Raw genomic sequence first — 22,314 nt, 5'->3', positions numbered from 1 at the left:
ACCTGGAACCTTCAATTCCAGATCTAACTCGTCAATAAAAAATATAAGAATGATAGGAGGGATGCCTTCGCAACGCATACGATATTCATGGTATTAGCAAGCATGTGCCAAGTAATTTGTCAGTTCGTACCCCAGAGCGTCTTTCTCTGAAATGTGCTCTGTGAAGGGGCGGAGTACCGAGCGCCGGCCCTCCTCCGCTCCGCTCGATCGCCGGGTGCTGCTGGCGCCGGTGAGCCGGCAGACCGCCCCTCCACGTGCCAGGGGCGCCTCTCTGCACCGGGCTGGCCCGAGTGGCACAGGCCGGCAGCATGAAGGACGAGCGACGGTCCGTCTCCGCTACGTGCCACTGCAGTGCCACCGGGCCACATTGCGACAGCGCCGCCAGTGCGGACGGACGCACGCATAGCACACACGGCCCGGGCCGGCCGAGCTCCACCGACCGGCCAATAAACCCGGGGCTGTAAGTATGTACCGCCCCGACCGGACCGTGCGTGGATGGGAGCCGCAGCTCGCGGAGGCCGGTACGGAAACCGGCCACCTGGCGGCCGGCGGCCCAAGCTGCGGGCACGCGCCCGCCAGACGCTTCATCTGGGCGGGCTCGCCGGCAAGTGGGCGCAGTTGGTGTCCATCCGAGCTCCTGTGCACCGGCCACCTCCTCCTCGGTGAGTAGCTCAGCAGGCCGCCTCCCTCCCCAGAGTAGCTCGGCAGGCCGCCTCCCTCCCCAGAGTAGCTCGACGGGCCGCCTCCCTCCCCAGAGTAGCTCGGCAGGCCGCTACCCTCCCCCAGAGTAGCTCAGCAGGCCGCCACCCTCCCCAGAGTAGCTCGGCAGGCCGCCTCCCTCCCCCAGAGTAGCTCAGCAGGCCGCCTCCCTCCCCCAGAGTAGCTCAGCAGGCCGCCTCCCTCCCCAGAGTAGCTCGACGGGCCGCCTCCCTCCCCCAGAGTAGCTCAGCAGGCCGCTTCCCCCCAGAGTAGCTCGACGGGCCGCCTCCCTCCCCCAGAGTAGCTCAGCAGGCCGCCTCCCCCCAGAGTAGCTCGACGGGCCGCCTCCCCCCCCCCCCCCAGAGTAGCTCGGCAGGCCGCCTCCCTCCCCCAGAGTAGCTCAGCAGGCCGCCCTCCCCCAGAGTAGCTCAGCAGGCCGCCACCCTCCCCAGAGTAGCTCAGCAGGCCGCCTCCCCCCAGAGTAGCTCAGCAGGCCGCCTCCCTCCCCCAGAGTAGCTCGGCAGGCCGCCTCCCTCCCCCAGAGTAGCTCAGCAGGCCGCCACCCTCCCCAGAGTAGCTCAGCAGGCCGCCTCCCTCCCACAGAGTAGCTCAGCAGGCCGCCTCCCCCCCCCCAGAGTAGCTCGGCAGGCCGCCTCCCTCCCCCAGAGTAGCTCAGCAGGCCGCCTTCCCCCAGAGTAGCTCGGCAGGCCGCCACCCTCCTCAGAGTAGCTCAGCAGGCCGCCTCCCTACAGAGTAGCTCGGCAGGCCGCCTCCCTCCCCCAGAGTAGCTCAGCAGGCCGCCTTCCCCCAGAGTAGCTCAGCAGGCCGCCTTCCCCCAGAGTAGCTCGGCAGGCCGCCACCCTCCTCAGAGTAGCTCAGCAGGCCGCCTCCCTACAGAGTAGCTCGGCAGGCCGCCTCCCTCCCCAGAGTAGCTCGGCAGGCCGCCTCCCTCCCCCAGAGTAGCTCAGCAGGCCGCCTTCCCCCAGAGTAGCTCGGCAGGCCGCCACCCTCCTCAGAGTAGCTCAGCAGGCCGCCTCCCCCAGAGTAGCTCAGCAGGCCGCCACCCTCCCCAGAGTAGCTCAGCAGGCCGCCTCCCCCCAGAGTAGCTCAGCAGGCCGCCTCCCTCCCCCAGAGTAGCTCGGCAGGCCGCCTCCCTCCCCCAGAGTAGCTCAGCAGGCCGCCACCCTCCCCAGAGTAGCTCAGCAGGCCGCCTCCCTCCCACAGAGTAGCTCAGCAGGCCGCCTCCCCCCCCCAGAGTAGCTCGGCAGGCCGCCTCCCTCCCCCAGAGTAGCTCAGCAGGCCGCCTTCCCCCAGAGTAGCTCGGCAGGCCGCCACCCTCCTCAGAGTAGCTCAGCAGGCCGCCTCCCTACAGAGTAGCTCGGCAGGCCGCCTCCCTCCCCCAGAGTAGCTCAGCAGGCCGCCTTCCCCCAGAGTAGCTCAGCAGGCCGCCTTCCCCCAGAGTAGCTCGGCAGGCCGCCACCCTCCTCAGAGTAGCTCAGCAGGCCGCCTCCCTACAGAGTAGCTCGGCAGGCCGCCTCCCTCCCCCAGAGTAGCTCAGCAGGCCGCCTTCCCCCAGAGTAGCTCGGCAGGCCGCCACCCTCCTCAGAGTAGCTCGGCAGGCTGCCTCCCCACAGAGTAGCTGTGGAGGCTCCCCGGCACCTTCCCGTGCGTTCATGCCGGTTCCAGCTCTGCGGGCTCCCCTGCCCCTCAGATAAGGTCTCCGTGGGCTCCCCAGCCCACTCCTCCCACCTAGCCCTACCGCCGACATCAGGTCTCCGTGGGCCCCTCCATGTCCTCACAGGAACTCTTCAGGCTCGCGGATCTTTCACAGCAACAGCGACGCCGAACCGGATTGACCGGTGACCTCATCAGCGGGGATCGACCCCCTTCCCCGCGACCTCCCTACTGCTACCGAAGTCATACACGTGTGCGCCGACTGACATGAACAGTGAACACTTCCCTCAGACGCGGGGCGGACCCTCTATATGACAAGGACTGCTAGTGCGGCGGTAAGGGGCAGCGTGTCAGGCCCAAGCTGCCAGCTAGCGCCCGCGTGCCTATTTAAAAAGAAATGTATGCTTGTTTTTTTATGTGTCTAGAGTACCTATTTCTGCACCAAAACAGTTAATGTGTTTAATTTCCATCAACAACACCAGTCAGCATAGCGTATCTACAAAAAAAAATCTGGAAACCATTGCTGTCTAACTCGGTCCATATTCAGGTAAACGCCCTTGAAGGCACAATTCACACTTCACAGTAAAAGAAAGAAAAAATGTTCATCAACGTATCCATTGAATGGAGGCAGATAAATATTCAAATTCATGTTATGCAATTTCTTACGCTCATCACACATACCTACGATTATTATGGATAGGTATTCGCAACCCTACACCCCACGCTATCCCTAGCACTGGAGTAAAACCAGTGGCTTGAAAACAGCTTGTCGCTTGCTTCAAATAATTCATCTGCATGCAGCTGTGGCCACATTGAGCCGAAAAAGTGTGCTGAAAAATACCCAGTAAAACCATGTGCACGGCCAGAATTACGTAGGTTTTGCGCGGGCGACACACGTTATGACGTTATATTATCCGTGAATGCATTGCAGGTGATTCCAAAGGGAAATTAATTATTTAGGTTTCAGACACACCATCACTCGGACCCACATTAGGCACTGCAGACCAGCCAACCTTTCTACGAGTCACTAAGTTTGTTAGACTCATTTTATGTCGTTTTTATGCTTTTATGTTTACTTTTTAATTTTGTAATCATTTTTTCACATAAGATATCGTCTGGTGTAGATATTCTTCAAAATGGTGTGCGTGGCATGACTAAATCTGCAATCTCAAATACAGAAGTCCGTTTGGAACGGATCATAGCCATTGCTATATAAAAAAGCATATCACTTAATAAATATCGGGTTCCAACTTCCAACAATACGACGGCAAAAAAAGAAAACTGCCGAGCTAGCACGTCTCTCTTGAAAGTACCTACCTACCGCGCATCAGTGCGTTAGATCCATCAAGCCCAACCAAATGAAGGCTGCCAAAATTGAGAGTTGCCGAATGAAATGGGTCTTCTGGGTCAATTGGTTCCAAGACTCTCAATTCTAGCAGCCTTCCCTCATTTGGGCTTGATGGATCCGACGCACCGATACGCGGTAGGTACTTTCAAGAGAGACTTACGTCAAATGGTGTAGCAGCAGTGAACATTAGACATTGAGCGATAGGGAGCGGGCGAAAGGCCCGAGCGTATAGCAAAGCGCTATTTTCTACAAGCCTCAGCAATGACCTGTCTCTTTAATCTACAGTGTGAAAAAGGACATCTTCTTTAGTCTACAATGTGAAAAAGGACATCCAATTGCCATGATTCCCGATTCGGACTGGTCAAACTAGTCACGACAATCAGGTCAGACATGACAAAAATACAGGGGCAGCCGCCGGTGGCCGGTTTCTTTAACAAGCGTCGGGTTAGTGCCGGTCATGTCGGCGGCAGCGACGGGTAAGTGCCGGTCATGTCGGCGGCAGCGACGGAGACCCCGGAGGCCCGCCTGGTGCCGGCGACCCCGGCCGTCCCCTCGCCTGGGCCCCGATAACGCTTCACGTGCCTGCCTCGTGTGCTCACCGCTGAGCCGTTCGTTGTTGGTCGTCCCGTCATCTGCTGTGCCGGCTGTGGGAAGACGCGACACCGGCCGGACCGGGGCGGCGTCACCGGCCTTCCGGGGCCGCCGCCGCGCCAGCTGCTCGGCTGACTCGGCCGCCCGCTCCCCGGCGACCCTGGGTGTCAGCACCGGACACCGTCCACGGACCGGCTCAAATCACCGGGACCCGGTCAGGTCGCGTCGGAAGGAGACGAGTGGACCGATCCCTGACCAGACACGACGAATCCGACCCAGCCGGTTCACTGGGACGGGGAGAGTCCGGCGGCCGCCGCTGAGCCCGACGGACGCCGACCTCGGTGACCGGCTGCCCGATCCCATCCCTCACCTGATCAGCAGTGGGGCCAGTATATTCTCTTTCTTTTAATGTGATACTCATACATTTTTCTTGCTGTAGCCATTATTCGCTTCTTTATTCAGCACTGAATAACTATGAGTCCCACAACTCCATGCACCCGTGCGAAGGGGCCGGACAGTGCCGGACCTGGCCGGATTTGAGATTGGCGGGCCGCTCGGCCCAAGGCCGGCTAGCCGTGACCTTGTTGGGGCGCCGGGGCACATAGCCCTGCTGCCGCGCGCGGCGGAGATGGCTGTCCTGATGGTGCCGACACCGACTGGCACCGCTCATCGTAAAGCAGCGTCCAGACGCCAAATCAGCGCCGGCTCGGCGCCGGCGGCCGTGCACCTGCCAGACACTCTCCATTTCAAATACACACCCGAGCTGTGCAGCCGGTGAGTCAACTGACCCACGGCTGGAGACGGCCGCGCCGCCCCGGTCTGACGCAGCGCCGTATCTCAGACAGCCGCACCGCCCCGGTCCGAGACAGCCGCGCCGCCCCGGTCCGAGGGTGGACCGGCGCTGCAGCTGTGTCGCGGCGCGCTCCCACGGCCTCCGCTGGCCGGCTGGTGGTGACGCAGGCGCTGCTGGCCGGCTGGTGGCTGGTGGTGACGCAGACGCTGCTGGCCGGCTGGTGGTGACGCAGACGCTGCTGGCCGGCTGGTGGTGACGCAGATGCTGCTGGCCGGCTGTTGGTGACGCAGGCGCTGCTGGCCGGCTGGTGGCTGGTGGTGACGCAGACGCTGCTGACCGGCTGAGCCCATTAGCCGTTCGCCGCATGGCAGACCCGCCTCGAGCCACCGCGCGGTATCGGCACCGCCGCGCCGCGGACAGGCGACCGCTCAAGGACACCAGAAATATAGCCGACCGTCTCGGCTAATTATTGGGGCTCGGCGCAGCTCGAGAAGTCGACGTAATTTAGGGCCGACCTTTGTTGACATACACGAAACCGGCGGTGACGTGACAAGGATTTCGGATCTGCCCGTTTGACTGAAGGTTAACCCTCGCCGGCCGAGGGGGGGGGGGGGCGGGTGCCGCCCCCCATAGGTATTTTTTGCGATAGCTCCGAACACGCTGGCGATAGAGAGCTGAAACTTGGCATACCTGACCTTTGATCCAAGCCGCATCTTTTGACACCAACCGCATTTTTGGGTCAGGTCAGGTCACTGACCTATGACGTCATAAGTGAACCTCTGCACGGTCTTCAGATGTCGCAACTTCGCAACGCCCTCACTGCCAGAGGAGATGTCACAGGGAAATGAAACTTGCAGGATCTAGTATCCATTATGAGTCCCACAACTTGTATATCTCGGATTTTTCCTAAAGGTCATATGAGGTCAGGTCATTTTCGTGACCTCACCATTATAAGTCAATGGGGAAAAATTCAAACTGCTATTCTGGCGCCGGGAACGATCTCCAACTATCTCAAGCACACAGAATCGTAATTTTATGCACTCCTTGCAAGGTTAGATGCGTCACTTTTGCAATGTTGACCTTGCGTGACGTCATTTATGACGTCATCAAGGTCATATTAGTTTTTCGTCAATAACTCTTGATCAAATTGAGCTAGCGAGTCGGGAAAGCCACCAATGGACTCAGGAAGACCTGCAGAATCGAATGATATGCGACATGACCCCTTTCGACCAACTTCGTGACCTGGGGGTGCTGACCTGACCTTGACCTGAGGTCAACACCCCAAGTTGACCTGACCCGGACAAAAAGTATATCATTCGACGCGCCTGAGCGAGACGAACACGATGCTGCCAAAATCGGCGCTCTGCGGCCGTTTTTTGCGAAGTTATTCACCAAAAACTGAACCGTACCTTGGGGCACTTGACCTGACCTCTGAGGTCACCGGTTGACCTAGGACCTTAAAATCGGGTACCAATCTCTGCGTCTCGTAACGGCGCACACGCTCGTTTTTTCCGCGACGCGCTAGCTCCACCAGGGGCGAAACGGCGAGGGGGGTCGTACCCGCCCCCCCCCCCCCCCCTCGGCCGGCGCGTATGTAGAAAACCAATAGGTCCGGCGAGGGTTAAACCGTTTACTGGGACACCTGCCTCCCTCAGGCGACGGCGAAAACGCGGCCGATACGGGCGGCCCCATCCCGATGTCGCCAGAAGGCATTCATTGTCAAAGCCAATTACTGGCAGCATGCACGGTGTATGCGGCGAAAAAGCGTCTTTTGTACTGATTGGCGGGATTTTCATTCAATGCTTCATTGCTGACGGTGTCAGGTTGTCAATCATCCCGCAAAAAGTATCAGTACACAGGCCATTCAGAATTTCAGAGGTGCGACTGGGCGCGGGTCAGGTCAGCAGTGCCTCTATGGGACGGCGGTGTCGGGTCAGCAGTGCCTCTATAGGACGGTAGCACCGGGATGCCGTGCGGATCCATTGCCGCCATTCGTTTCATTTGTTCGGCTCCGTTTCACCGCTGTACGGACGGGTGGTGCCGCGCCACTGTTCTGAAACGGGCCCTGTTCACACCTACCCGGGCCCCAGAGCGCCCCGGCCGATGGACTCGCATGGTAATGGCACCGGCCGCCGTACTGGGTGGCGACGACCGCCCGTGCCATCCGGCAGTGGACGCGCGGGTCCTGCTGACACCGCGCGCCACACCGTCCGCGCAGCAGGGGCGTCTCGGCCCGGCCCTCTGCCCGGTCAGCCGCCAAAGCGTAGACAGACTGTCGCGCCGGCCGCGGGTCCACACGAGGGCCGGCGCGCGCGCAGCACGGTGGCCGACGAACGGAGGCGCGGCACGGCCGGCAACGTGCTGCGACCCGGCACCATTTTACCATCACAATTCGCCGACAGCCGGCCCGTGCTCTGTTTGTGGGTCGCCGCCCCCGGAGCGGCATTGTCAGCAGCTGACCTGACCCGGCCGCGCGGAGAGGCTGGGCCGCGGCCGACGCGGTGTCGGTGCACCCCATTGTCCGCCGCACAGACCGCCGCCGCTTACACAGCTCGGTCCAAGTCACAGTGTCAGTGGGAGCAGCATGATGCGCCGACTGATGCTGAACTGGAGCACGGTTACGGCACAGTCAGCACCTGATGGCGCCAATATCAGGACACCGCATTCTTCCAGACATGCGACGACTCATAGCAGCCGCAGGTTCAGATATTCGATATTCGTTCAGATATCCCCTCCGAAGTAACTCTAACAAATCGACGACACCGGAAAAAAAATCCTCTAACATATTTCCTACGCATTCTTGTACAAACAGTTCATTCAACTGAGCTGCGCTGGGCCTTTGAACGTCTCGTTCGGCCGACGGTACGGCGTTAGCCGCCCTGGCTGTATTCACCCTTCCGTGTCCGTCAGGCGGCCATGAACCGATGCATCAGACGGTTAGTCATGCCGTCTAAATGTCCGTCCACTGGACAGGATATAATACAACCAGCCAGTCACAGGGTCTGCAGGCCCCATTACAATGAGCCCGCGGCGGAACACGGGCGTTAGAGACGCTGTGCACGTCACGTGGGAGGGTGGCGGCCCCTGGCAGCCCTGACCGGTCACCCTGGAGGGCCCCCTTACTGTCGCCGGCCAATGACCACCGGCGGCCCATGGCCGGAACTGGCCACTCACGTGTCTTCTGTGGCCGGTTCCGTCACAGTTCGGCGGCCAGAATGGGCAGACGGCAACCCCGCGGCCACCCTTTGACACAGCAGCAGTGAGACGTAGCGATGGATTCCAGGGGTCTGAGACTGAACCTGACCGGTACGTCAGCGCTTCTACAGGCCGCTAAACACCCGAGCCCCACTTCACCCGGCCGAGTGGTTGGAGCCAGAGTGGAGCGATACCGACAGTTGGGCGGCGACCCGGCCCGGCCCGGTCTCGGCGCGTCCTCACCGGGCCGCCCCTCGGCGCCGCGCCGGTCTCCGTCTCCGGCGCCAGATCTATGGCGGCCGTCACGGGGCAGGTCATTGTACCGGCGCCGGTCGACTCCAACAAATGGCCGCGCGCACTCCCGGCCATAAATAGCAGAGGTCGGCGCGCCGCTACTCTGCCGACCGCATCTCATGTCGCGTCCACTTCCGCGTCTGTCCGCGCCCCGCCCGCCCCGCCCCGCCCCGCTCGGGGTCGGGCCGGGCCGGTCGGCGGCGCCGAGGCCGGTTACGGGTCGGCAGGCCGGCGCGACGGCCCATCCCCGAGCGCCGGCTGATGAACCCCGCCGGCCGAACTCATGAGCCGGTAGTCAGGCTCGGGCTCCCGTCTACATAGGTGGGAAGTTCCGTCTGTACGCATCCGTTCCGTTAGCCGGGGTAGCCGAAGAGACTTTGATGACGTGTGATGGAGTTTGAGGCAATGGGCGAACAGTATGGCCGATAAGGCAGGACGCATAAAACAGATCTGCCTTATCTGGCCTTCATAAAAACATATGCATAAAGTGACATAACATATGAAATATAAAGATTAGCCCTCTGAACTTCCGTGACCTGACCGCAGCCCTCTGACCTTAAGTGACCCGACCGCAGCCCTCTGACCTTCCGTGACCTGACCGCAGCCCTCGGACCTTTAGTGACCTGACCACGGCCCTCGGACCTTAAGTGACCTGACCACGGCCCTCGGACCTCTGATGACCTGACCACGGCCCTCGGACCTCTGATGACCTGACCGCAGCCCTCGGACCTTTAGTGACCTGACCACGGCCCTCGGACCTCTGATGACCTGACCACGGCCCTCGGACCTCTGATGACCTGACCTCTGTCTGTTTCAGCCGCAGCCGCCGTGACACACCGATACAACTATGGCCTCCTTCAGAGTTCTGTTCGTGCTGGCGCTGGCCGCCACGACCCTCGCAGGTAACGACCTCAGCCCCAGGTGGGCCGCGGCTCATCTTGGTGTCAAGTTGCTCCGCCGATATCAGTTCGATAATGGCAAAAATGAGGTCTACATAAATATATCCTACTCAAACAGGTGGTTGGCCGCTTTAGTAAACATATTTCCGAAAACTTAGGTTTCAAAGTTTTCATATATTTTTAATTAAAGTAGTACAGTCTTAAGACTCAAGAGACTTAGGTACTTAGTTCATTTTCCAAGTGGCTGAAGTCGGCCGCCTTAATGGGCGCCAGGGCACCCCCCCCGCGAGTGTGTTTTCACTAGTAATTAGGAACCGAAGAGGTCTTGTCCCGTGAGCTGTTGCACGGGGATGGTTGTCCGAGTGTCGACTGCCCCGCTGACCGTCGTTTCCGACTCGGCTCCAGTTCCGATGGCGCGTCCGTCGGCCATCGAGGCCACCGTTCATGACGTCACGGACGGCGCAGAAGGTGAGAGAGCACGCGCCGCGGCCGACCCTCCCTGCCCACCGCCCTGCCGACCAGGCAGTTAGGTTTGTTCTTAGCATCACCTTCTCGCATCCTCCTACTCACCATGTAAAAATCACAATGCCTGCTGCGGTACAATGGTAAACAAATGTCGGCATACTAACAACTGTACAGACACATAAGAAATGTGTGCTTTTTAACATGTACGGTAGTAAACATAAAAAGGAACAGATTAACACTTTCCAACGCCGAATCCCCTGGCTGTTGTGATCACTGCTGTCTCTTCTCTCCCAACTGACCAGTGACCTCCTGTCACACTGATTCCGACCGCGGTCACCGGGTGGGCCGAGCCACCGTTGGCGCGGCGGGCTGCGGCCGAGCGGCGCGCGCCGGTCGCCGTGAGCGCGCTCTGACGGCGCCCACTGACACGTACTAAACTATGCACCCATGCCCGTAGCTCGGGTTGGCCAGCAGCAGCACGAGCTATCCGCGCCGTCCACCCGAGGGTCGGCTGGCGGTTTTCTGCGGGACACGCTGACAAAACCATGAATACCATGAGACCATGCAAATGGCACCACTGAAAACTCGGATAGTTAAGGTGGCGCAACTGAGCCATGGGCATATGAATTTCTCAGCACTGTTGCTGTAGGTGTCGCTACTAAGCCCTCAACTGGTGTAGGTGGCGACACTGAACCCCCAACTAGTGTAGGTAGCGACAAGTTGATCCCTCAACTGGTGTAGGTGGCGCTACTGAGCCCCCAATTCGCGTAGGTAGCTACGTTGATCCCTCAACTATTGTATGCGACCATACTGAAGGCATCCCTGACTAGCCCTTATTCCCCGCGCAAAAAGCAAAAAGCAGCCACCCACGCGAGATATTTTGTAGGAATAAGCATTCGAAATGGGGCATTTTGGTAGAATGCGCTTCTGGTAGACCAAAGACTGAAACGCACGCCCAGCAAGATCCGCATGCACCCTACAGCTTGGTTGTGGAGGTCTGCATGTAACATGGCTTGGAGAAGATGCACCGGGTGTGTGGAATCCGGCGAGCATCGCGCATGACCAACACATCCGACTGCCGTTGCCAGCAACACCTAAACCTAACAGCCGCGGATCTTTGATTGGGCTTCGGAATGACGGCATTGGTCATTGGAGCAAAGGAGCTCAGCGGTACCCACTACCACACCCATGTAGGGTAAGGTGCCTAATTAGCGACCCCCTTAATTTGAACCGTCATTGCTCACGCTCTGTGGGTGCCACTGTATTACTGGCTTGATTTTCGGAGAGATCGTTCATTTTTCTATTAAAATATAGTCATTTTCTGCCCCAATATTCACTAACTTATTTGTAGTGTGCATTTTGGCAAACCATTGCAAAAAACGCTAATAGGGAACTCTTTCCGATTAGCGACCGGGGAGGGTCGCTAATAAGTCTATGGGTTTCCCCATATTAAAAATGGCAAAAAATGCGACGCCTGAAAAGATGAAATATGATCTCAAAAAGGTAACCTATACGCAAAGCACTCAATCACTCGAACATGCACGTTTATCCAACACATTTACGTAAGTAAAAACTGATCACGTGATGCACTGAAGGCGAAAAGAAGGCGGAAACCCAAATTTTGCGGGCTATCTCGTATGATATTCGAGGTCCGCGCTGAATTCGGCACCCCTGCAGTCGGTGACGACATTTGACATCCCCTGCCACACATTGCAAGCTTCAGCAACATCTCATTTTCATTTCTCTCTTTTCCCCTTTCTTTCCCTTCTTGAGCTATTTGCGACCATGTCAGGCGCAAATAGGAAATATGAGTTGCGACACATCTTTAACCGCCATGCTGTGCACAGTTGAGCGATTCACTATGGGAAAACGGCAATCAATTGAAAAAGGAATGTCGATTCAGAATAAAAAAGGTGCATCATCCTAATGTGCATCGCTTTTCATCAGAGAGGGCCCAAACACACACGTTTTGGATAAGAAACTCGTCATTTTTATTTAACCTCACCTGAAACGTCCCACCAGAAACATCGACGACCGGAAAATAATTTAATTTGCTAACCAAAGTATGGCTGACTTTTTGACGATGTTTTTACCCCGTTTTCTCCTGCCAGTTTTTCTGTAGGGTGGTAGGTCGCAAATCGGAAAGGGTCGCTAATTAGGCACCTTACCCTACATATAATGCGGAGGAGAGACGATATAGAGCACTTCTTCTCTGCCGAAATGCCATATGACATTACAACCATCCCAAAATGCTTTGGAATTCTTTGGAACTTCATTATCTTTGCTAGCATCCGGACACTAACAATGGCCCGTTTATATTATATATAATGATTTTCCATTAGCGGCGAGGACTAAACAGCATTTATGTGTAAAGGTCTTAAATTTTTAATTTTCGACGAAAATTTTGCTTATGTTGCTAATAGAAGCTGGAGGATTATTATTTTTTGCGTGGAGCCGAAAGGAAAAAGAATATTTTGAGAACCTGTCGAAATCAATAAATATCGTCGTAGCTCTCGTGTTTCGAACGGCGCCCGCTAGGTGGCGAGACGTAGTTCCAAGACGGTGTACCAGACGTCTCCATTGTCGCGGTCGTTTCAGCCTGTTATCACAACGGCGAAACGTACGAGGATGGCAGTCGGATCGAGGACCCGAGCGATCCGTGCGCAGTGCGCTTCTGCGTGGGCGGCAGCGTTCGCAGCACGGCGCTGCAGTGCATCGTGCGGGACGACTGTGAGCCGCGCCACCTGGCGGGCCTCTGCTGTCCCAGCTACGACCACTGCGCCTCGCTCGGTTAGTCGGCCTGCCGGTGGGCCGTCCTGGACTCGGCGGCGCCACAACCGCCCGAACCATGTCCCCGCAGTTCCACTCTCCGAAAGCCCACTGCCTCACCGTGCTGAGCTCGTGGACTAGCGTCCAGCTCAGCGGGCGTAGAATCTTATTCAACAAACACACGAGCACTAGTGCAGGCGCACACTGTGCGCCTGCATCTTTACTGTCCATTACGTGTCATCCGCATTCCACAACCGTTCTAAACCGCAATGCCTGACGTCTGCCCTGGCGCGTTTCAGGCAAGTTCCCGCAGGGTGCGGCCGAGCCGTACCAACCCGAGGACGACGACCCGGAAGTAGTCGCGGCCGCCGAGGAGGTGAAGGCCGCTGCCGAAGAGGCCGCTGACGAGGCCGAAGAGGCCGCTGATGAGGCCGCCGAGGAGGCCAAGGCCGAGTCTGAAGAGGAGGAGGCCGACTCGGAGGGCAGCGGGCTCGAGGCCGACGAGTCCGACGAGGCTGACGACGACTCGTTTGCTGCGCAGCTGGTGTTCGACGAGGACGCCATCGAGGCCAGCGGCGTGGTCGCCGACGACGCCGAGCACGTGGAGGGCTCCGGCGTCGTGGCCGACTTTGCCCGCACCGCGGCGCTCCAGGAGCCGATCGAGGCGTCCGGCGCGCCGGCACAGGACGACGCCGAGGCTGTCGAGGGATCCGGCGCCGACTACCAGTTCGACGGAGCCGCGAGCGAGCAGCTGCGCTTCGCCCTGGAGGGGTCTGGCGAAGTGGCCTTTGACGCGGTGGAGGGATCCGGCCGACGGGTCAGTCTAGACGAGACCTCTGAGCCGCTGCTGCTGGAAGCGTCCGGTGAGGCGGCACTCGACGACGCCGAGGGTTCGGGCATCTCGCACGAGCCCGAGCTGGGAATCGAGGGCGAGGACCTGCTGAGCAGCAAGTAGATGCGCGCCAGTCGGTCGGCACCAGCCTTCACCGGAGTGAGCCGTCCGGCCGGTGGGCAGACTTGCCCGAGCCGCCGCGCCCCCGGTCCAATCAGGAGACACAAAACTGTGGCATTACACGCGCGTCCGGTCGGTTTGTGATACATACATGTCCGCTGTTTCACGTGCGTTGCATGGGCGTTGACACACTAAAGCTAATATTTATTTTTGTGAGTCGCGCAAGGCCTTCGGCGGCTTAGGAGAGCCACTGCGGTCGCCCACCACTTGGGAATGCGTCCGAACAACGCGGCTGCCAGACCGGCCAGTACCGCGGCCCCGTGTCCCTGTCCGCCAGTGGGAGACAGCACTGTCTCCAAGTACATCTTCCAGTGGTACACGGTTCGGGGTGGACGATCTTCCGCCAGAGATGAACCATTCCCTTAGCGCCATTCCTCCAAACTGTGCATCAATTAGCGACGGTTAGCCAGCATCAGGTGTTGTGTGCAATCAAAGACTGTAGCTGCTTTGGCTTCATTCCACGAGGTGAAACGTGGTCCAATAAAAGGCGACAAAGGATCGGGATGTTTGAAAAAGAACATTTTACTCTAAAACGTCAAAGGAGTATTGGAAATAAATTTCAAAGTTGGAACACATTCACCCCCACAAACTTCTCATCGCATTAGAAGAAATGATGCGTCATATTTGTTAAGCATTTGAAAAGCGATGAAACCATTGTTATGGTTGTGCACTGCTAAGCGAAGTAATCAGTGTACGTACATTTATGCCATTTAAATCCCATTAGGGCTAAATCGCCTAATCCTCCACTATATAACCCGGCAGTTGCTGGGGTATTTCGCCACCCACCGTTTGCTGGGGGGGGGGGCATTAAACGCCCCCAGCCGATAACCCGAGAACCAATAGGCGCAGCGAAACGCACGAGGCGGCAAACGAAAGAACGCGACGAGACGCTTCAGATGAGTACTTTAAAATTGAATTTTGAGGTCACAGGTCGGGTCAAGGTCAGGTCAAACACCTGAAATCGGGCTTTCAGTAGCATGGATTTCAGAACAGAACAGATTTATTTGAATAAGATCCACGATTACATGGCTTTTCACTTACTCGCGTCTGAATGGTAATACAATGGGAAGTTGGAACAGGCACACGGAAATGACTACAAACATTCGCATACCATGCATACACTCGCACCAGAAACGATATCGTGAATCAGAGAGATCCAGCGAACAGCCTGGCATCTGCCCGGAAAGACAAAGTGCCAGGCTCAATGCCGCTGTCGTTCAGCAGTGACACACCGCGGTAACAGAGTCGCCGCCTGCCGGCCTCCACACGGATGGCCGGAAGGGTAAACGAGTCCGCTCGCCTGGTGTTATGATCATGCCGCTGGTGGGCTCGCTGTCCGAAGGTCTTAAGAAGAAAGTCCGGATGACCTGACTTCATCGTCCGCTCGACTGCACACAAGGTATGGTAAGCCACCAACTGTTCGGCCGTGATCCAGCCGAGGCTCGATATGGCACCCGAGATGTGATCACATCGCCTTTTCCCGGTCACGACACGTGCGCAGAAGTTGATGGTCTTCTGTACACGGTGCAGCTGTGTGCTAGTACAAGACCCATACACCGACATGCAGTAGCGCACAATGGATAACACTAGAGCTTCTGTGATGCCCTTTAACCCGCGCCCCACTGGGGTCTGTGTATAACACGCCCTACTGGGGGGGGCTATTCATAGCCCCCCCTCCTAACTCCGAAACTACTGGGCCGATCGTCAAAATTCAAACGGCGTCTGATAGCTCCGGAAAACTGTCGAGCGAAACCTAATTTCATTGACCTCGAGGTCACCGATGACGTCACAGGTCAGGTCAAAGTAAAAATTATTAGCACTTTGGTTTGTTCACATTTTGGGCTCTGGCCGCCGTATTACAAGTCAGATCAGGCTCATTTTTGGTTTCCACACTCGTGAACAGATGCTCTAGATACCTTGAGGGTACCAAACTTGTACTTTGATTTTCAGGTCAGGGTCAGGTCATCACAGGTCACGAAAATATTATATCATGCGTCGGTCACGTGACACATGTTTTATGGTCCATTTAGGCCAGAGATTTCGAATTTGATGTCGTCTATGTCATTCGAGGTCATTTTAAGTCGAATTTAGCTTAGGTCAGGTCACTTTCAGGTCAAAAAAGGTCAAATTTTGAAGTTGAAATTTTTCAACAAAAAAGGTGTCTATTGGATGCAGTTTGAGCTCAGGAACACGATGGTGCCATTTATATTGGTGTACGATGCCAAATACGTACTGAAAAATTGATTTGAAAAATTAATAATTGTGAATTTTTTGCAATAATGCGTATAACTTGGCCATTTTTGAAGATATTTAGCTAAAACTTGCTAGAGTTAGTCATAATCATGCGTTCTGTAACATATATTCCGGTTTTTTTCGAAAAGTCAAAAACTTTTTGAAAAAAATATAAAAATACAAATTTTGAATATTATTATATAAAATTTTCGAAATTTTCAAAATTTTGAAAATCCGAGATAGCAGTTTGATAGCGCGGTCAATTCTGAGTTCTTTCATGCAAAGAAATTGGATCTAGCTTAAAAACTAAGCTCTTGGGAGCGATTGCCGTGGTTCAATGTTTTGCGTCGAAATCGGACGAACATGACGTCACTCTGACGTCATTTCCGGCCGACCTATGGTAGCTACGAAGTTCTAATTTTGACACAAGGTGTCAAATTGATGCAGCCGAAGGTACTGAAAGTTTGGCGTCGATCCGTCAAGCGGTTTGGAAGTTATTGCAGAAAAACGGGAGGGGGGGCTATAAATAGCCCCCCCCCCCAGTGGGGCGCGGGTTAACACAGGTCTAGGTATGACGTGACGTGCGTGACTTAGGGCTATCAGAATACCGGCGCACTTATGGGACATATTGTCTATCTGAGCCTCAAAATTTAGATGCCTGTCAAGTTGAACACCGAGGTTTTTAACTACTCCTGAGTCTGGAATGACATCTCCATTGAAGGTCAACGTCACAGGTGGTACATTGCGCAGCATTGAGGGGGTACCTAGCACTAACATCTGCGTCTTCTTGGAGTTGAGCTTCATACGGTTGAAGCAAAACCACTGGTACAACATGTCGAGTGCGTGCTCCATACGGGCGACGAGCTGCGGTAAGTCACACTTTCTGCCTGTCACTATCAGTTGTGTGTCGTCAGCATACTGGACAACACTAACACCGTCCGGCACATGCAAGCTAAGGTCGTTCGCAAACAGCATGTACAGAATACAACTGAGGGCGCCGCCCTGGTATACACCGATCACATTGCTCTTTTTATCAGAAAGTAGCATCCTTCCGTCTGCGCACCGTACCTGCACCTGCTGCGCGTGGTCGGCCAAATAGTCACGGAACCATTTGGTAGTGATGCCGTAGAGAGACAGCTTTTCTAGCAGCTTGTCATGCGGAACAACGTCAAAACATTTAGATAAATCGAGAAGTACTAGAATACTTATCTCGCCGTTGTCCATAGCGTGAAGCGCCAGATCGGTGATCACGTGCAGTGCGGTTTCAGTGGAACGGAATTTACGGTACCCGTGTTGACAATCGGAGAGCAGGCAATTGTCCTCGAGATAAGCAATGAGCTGCGCCTGTACAACGCGCTCGACAATTTTCATTATTGCTGGCAGAATCGAGATGGGTCGAGTATCGGACGGTTCGGTGGCAATTCCGGCTTTATTCAGGACTTCGCAATGGGTGCCTCTCGTCATAAACTCTGTCAAAACGGTGCACAATCCATCATATAAGGCCTACAAGAGTGTCAGCTCCATGTAGGGGTCAATCAAGCATAGGTCAGGGTCAAGGTCAGGTCAACCTGGTAGGCACATATCCCCGAAAATCAAAACTGATATTCGCAGCCTGTGACACATGTTTTACGGGTAATTTGGGGCGTAGAACACGATGGTGACATTCATTTTATCATATGTGTACGTGTTTGGCTCAAAAACTTGAATTTAAGAAATGCATGTGTCATGGTGGTGAAGAAGTCACCAGAAATTGCCCAGATTTAGTTCAAGATTTTGGAAAATGCGGAACGATAATCAATAATCAAAGATAGCCATTTGATTGTTCATGGTATTGGCAGTCTAATGGCGTTTACGGCATGTCTGTATGTCTATTCTGTGATTTTATATGATTTTTTGAACACATGCCGTTTTTCGTCGAAAACTCAGAAATCATGACGTCATTAAAACTTCGATATCTCAAAAATTTTCGGACCGATTTTTTTGAAACTTTGTCACAATAGACTTCCATCAATTCCCTACAGGTACCAAGCGTTGTTTTTATGCTATGGCTCGGCGAAAAAAGTGGGGGCGTTTAACGCCCCCCCCCCCCAGTAACTCGCGGGATAAGTCGCTAAATCCTCCACTTCGTTTGGCACGAAAAACGATTTGAGCTAACGACGGGAAATTTGGTATTTCCTTAAAATTCATTGGGAGTATTGTGCCAAAATGTTATCTTCTTTTTTTGCGCAAAAATATATCTAATGCCAATTTATCGGGAGCATGTTTTCGTCAAAATTCCGCTCTAAAAATCATTCGCCGCTAACAGCCAGTCTTTTTCTCTTTACAGTAGGTACCTAATGTAGCTAAGTAAGAAACACACACAAAAGCGTGCCAGGCCGGTGATCGGCGCCCACCGCGCCGGATCGTAGGAGGGGGGGGGGGGGAAGGGAGCTTGAAACCCCTCTACCTCGACCATGGGTGGAGAATGTTTGAAAAAGTTACCCCGGCCGGCGACCAAAAGTCGCGGATAGACGATATGTTCATATTGCCATCAACCACAGATAACATCAACAAATCCCTATTCTGGAGCATGGAATATTTGAATAATGAATGTTGTATTTGTTCAAGACATCGAATCATTCATAACATTTTTCGGCATGATTGAAAAGGCGTTTTCTTTTAATCATCGACTTTTTTACTTTAAGTTATGCAATTCCACACCATACCTACCCAAGCCATATCATATACCATTATAGGTAAATAAACGTTGCGTTTTCAGCTTTTTATTGTGTCTCAAATCAGCTACAAAAGATTAGAGCTCACCTCGAAGAGCTTTCCATAGAAAATTGAACATTCGAATCAAAGCACTAAAGCGGGTCACTGGCATCCAGGGACGCAAGCTTTTCAATGTTGAACGGCTCAACCTCACATAAGACAAACAGGTAGTGAACCAGGGATGTCGACCGGTCCTGGTCGACTGGTCTCGTAGCTCAGTCGGTAGATCGTTGGACTCCGCGTGGTGAGAGCACGCGTCCCGGCTACAACAGTCCGGGTTGGAAGCACGACGGTCGCTCGGTCATTATAAGCATCCTGACGGGTATGGTTGCTGTTGATGGCAGGACAGTCAACGTCAGTGAGAGGTCGTGCGCTGCTTTGTGCGTACCTTCAGCTTCGGACTCTAAATCTGCCATAGATCAGGAATTGCGTGATCGGAAGGCAGAGGGCAGGGCCAACGCAGCAAACTCCTCTTAGCGGGGGCTCTGTCCTGTGTATTCTTCCATTCAAAAGGATCGAGTCCTTTTTTCAATCCCCTTGGCTCAACCTTGGCTTTTTGTCTTGAAATAGTGCGCCGAAGGTGCGCCAAATTTTCGAAACCGAGTACGATTTGAGAGCGAGCTGGGAGTTGGTGACCACACGCGGGTCCTATAGGGTTGGAACTTACGGTAAGTCAAGGCCCTATATACCCGGTAAGTTAAGTAAATACCTACACGTTTTGCAATATTACGCCTATGGCTGTCCATATCCGAAGAACGGGAGTTTTTTTTTCTCGTATGATTGGAGACAGTTTTTAGGATTTACAGAGTGGAAAGTTACCCCGGCCGCGCCGGGGTTGGCTGAAAGTTACCCCGGCCACGGCCGGGGTGGCCGGGGCAGGTTCTCCACCCATGACCTCGACTTTAGAGAGAGCGTCAAAAATAATGAGGAAGTACCTCGGCCATTTTTTAGGTTGGGGGAAAATCAAGTCACCAGAGGTCATCAACAGTCCAATTTCAGGGTTCAGGGCACTACAGGGTGCGGTCGATAAATTAGGACAACTTTGAGAACGCTATTTGGCAAATAAACTGGTGAGCGAGTAGATATTTTAACCCGGCACTGCCTGGGCTATTTCCGTACCCACGACAGCCTGGGAGGGGGTCGGATCCGACCCCCCCCCCCTGCTATCTCGAGAACCAATGGTCGTATCGAGCCCCGCGAGGCGGCGTTCGAAAGGTCTCTACGAGACCTTCCCAAAGCACTCTTAAGATTTTAAGATTGAGGTCAACTTTCGGATCAAGGTCAGGTGAAAGGTCAAATTCTGGGGTTTTGCATGATTAGGCTTACGGACAGCGGAATCGATAGCTGCTGCTCGAAACTCACCAAAAATGACCTCAAAGACCTAGTGAATGTACCATGTGCGTATAGGGGTCAAACTAAGTACGGGTCAAGCAAGGTCAGGTCAGGTCACGAAAGGTCACGGTTTTCACTTTCTGCTACATGGGCGTGCGACACATGTTTTATGGCTTATTTTTCACGCCGAATCCGATATGGTTATATGTGACCCCAAGTCACTGTGCTGGTGATAAGTGTGCATTGAAAGCATCAAGAATCGTTTAATACCATACATAACTAAACGAGGGCTAAGAAAAAAGTCAATTTTCAACTTTTTATTTTTGATATAAAAAATGCACTTTTAAGTTGTAATTTGGGACATATAATGTTCTAATAGAGCTCTATAACATATATTCCGTTTTTTTTTTGAAAATCTCAATATTTTGAATTTTATAAGTGTTTTCCAAAAGAAATATAGTTTTTTGAATTTTCAGGGGTAAAAAACGCATTTTATGGAAAATCCGAGATTGCCATTTTAAAGAACTCGTTGAGCTGCGTCTATTCATGTTCTTAATTTGCAATTTGCTTTAAACCTTGATTTTTGGCGATTTTTTAAACATTTACCTTTTTTTGACTGAAAACGCCATGTAGTTACATCACTAAAATCGATATATCTAAAAAAAAATTGGAAATTTTTCTTAAAAATTGCACAAAAGACGTCAAATTGATGGGGGAGAAGGTATGCCAAGTTTCAAGTTGATAGCGGAAGCGGTTCATGAGTTATTCAGGAAAAAACGGAGGGAGGGTCGGATCCGACCCCCCCCCCCCCCCCCACCAGGCGGTCGCGGGTTAAGGTGTGAGCTTCATTAGCTGTTCGTTCTCGGTCTTTAACCTGAATTTTGCAATGATCTGTGCGTTTTGAAGCACAAGAGAAGAGAAAAAGGGCGCCCTTGTCGTTGGGCTCCGCGCTGGGAGGACCACTGGCATTTGGCAAAATAGTAGAGTTCAACAAAAGCCCCAGAATCCTGTGTTATCGGATTAATAAGGAGTTTGATGGAAGGGTGGTGGGCGGAGAGAGCCACGATGAAGTTTCTGTGCAAAAGAAGGCCCATAAGAGAAGATGGGATTCCTTCAGGACTCCAGCCACTGTGATGGTGCTGACAGTCGTCTCCAATGAGCGTGCATTTAACTATGCCGTCTTTCTTCTTTAACCCTAGAACGCCTAGGGGGGGGGGGTTGTATCAACGCCCCCCCCCCCTGAGGTTTTTTCGAAGTGCACGCTAAACGGCTTGTCGTAGCGGGCTGAAATTTTCAATACCCTCTGGTGCAACCTTTGCGCATCTTTTGCCGAAAAAAAATTGATCGGGTCATGTCAGGTCACGGAGTTATGACGTCATAAGAGGTACAGCCTCCGGCCGGATTTTCACAAACTGAGTGCCAACGCCCGAGGTTTCCTGCCGGTGGTACGGACATCGGTTGATGGATCGTGATGAAACTTCCCATGCATGTTGGGGCAAGTATTGGCTATCATATGGTATAAGAAATTTGACCGGGTCAGGTCAGGTCACGGAGCTATGACGTCACAAGAGGAACAGCGTCCGGTACTATTTTTGAAAAGCGCCCGAACCACTATTTTGCTAATTCTTGTCACCTCAATGGGAATATGCAGCAATATTAGCTTCTATAGGGAGCAAATGGACCTCCCAAATCCAAAAATACAATCAGATTTCAAAAATTTAAATTTTGATTTTTCGAATTTCTGCCGCCGACTGTGACCTTGCCGACTTCCGGCGCTCCCAACGCGCCATTTTTAAAGCTAGGGAAACGAAATACATACCAAACGATAGAGAATTGATCAAGGAACACGATAGTGAAGGTTTCAAGTCGATATATCCCACCGTTTTGCCGCAATCGCCGCCGAAAGTTGAAAAAAGTCTATTTTTCCGAAAATTTGACCTTTGACCGGTCAAAAGTAGGTCAAATGTTGACCTAGGACCAAAAAATATACCACCAATCGCGAGATCTCGTTGAGAGCAATCCGTTGGTTTTTTCCGCTAAGCTCTACGACCTTCCGTTTCGAAACGCCAGGGGGGGGGTCGTAACAACCCCCCCCCCCCCCTGGTCGTTCGTGTTATGAGAAATGGCCTGGTCGTGCGAGGGTTAAGGAGGGCCTGAGGGTCAATGCTGATGCGTACAAATATTTGATGGACACAGTGGTAAAGCCATTATGAAGGGCGTTATTGGAAGCCGTCACTACGCCTTCCAGCAAGACGGA

General features: G+C 54.0%; 2 protein-coding genes across 3 annotated transcripts; one reads left to right on the top strand and one right to left on the bottom strand.

Moving 5' to 3' along the window:
* The first annotated feature begins 345 nt into the window (after positions 1–345).
* LOC122368387 (tol-Pal system protein TolA-like) lies at positions 346–14,237 on the top strand. 2 transcript variants are annotated; one of them, XM_043342285.1, is made up of 5 exons: positions 520–662; positions 9,412–9,496; positions 9,899–9,961; positions 12,557–12,748; positions 13,027–14,237. In XM_043342285.1, exons 2-5 carry the CDS (start codon positions 9,442–9,444, stop codon positions 13,680–13,682), a joined length of 966 nt encoding a protein of 321 aa, XP_043198220.1. In that variant the 5' UTR covers positions 520–662; positions 9,412–9,441; the 3' UTR covers positions 13,683–14,237. The 2 variants fall into 2 exon arrangements, with proteins under 2 accessions (XP_043198221.1, XP_043198220.1); XM_043342286.1 differs by lacking the exon at positions 12,557–12,748 and having other exon boundaries at positions 346–662.
* Positions 14,238–14,734: 497 nt separating this feature from the next.
* LOC122368393 lies at positions 14,735–17,445 on the bottom strand. The gene is made up of 2 exons (XM_043342293.1): positions 16,531–17,445; positions 14,735–15,351 (listed from the first exon to the last, which is right to left on the bottom strand). The coding sequence occupies exons 1-2, from the start codon at positions 17,433–17,435 to the stop codon at positions 14,886–14,888; spliced, it is 1,371 nt and encodes a 456-aa protein (XP_043198228.1). The 5' UTR covers positions 17,436–17,445; the 3' UTR covers positions 14,735–14,885.
* Between the last annotated feature and the right edge of the window lie 4,869 nt (positions 17,446–22,314).

This window comes from Amphibalanus amphitrite, unplaced genomic scaffold, assembly GCF_019059575.1.
Source record: "Amphibalanus amphitrite isolate SeventyFive unplaced genomic scaffold, NRLGWU_Aamphi_draft 000944F_arrow, whole genome shotgun sequence".
In the NCBI taxonomy this organism is placed as follows: domain Eukaryota; kingdom Metazoa; phylum Arthropoda; class Thecostraca; order Balanomorpha; family Balanidae; genus Amphibalanus; species Amphibalanus amphitrite.
Note: the sequence above shows the minus strand (reverse complement) of the source record. Positions and strands in the feature narration are given on the sequence as shown.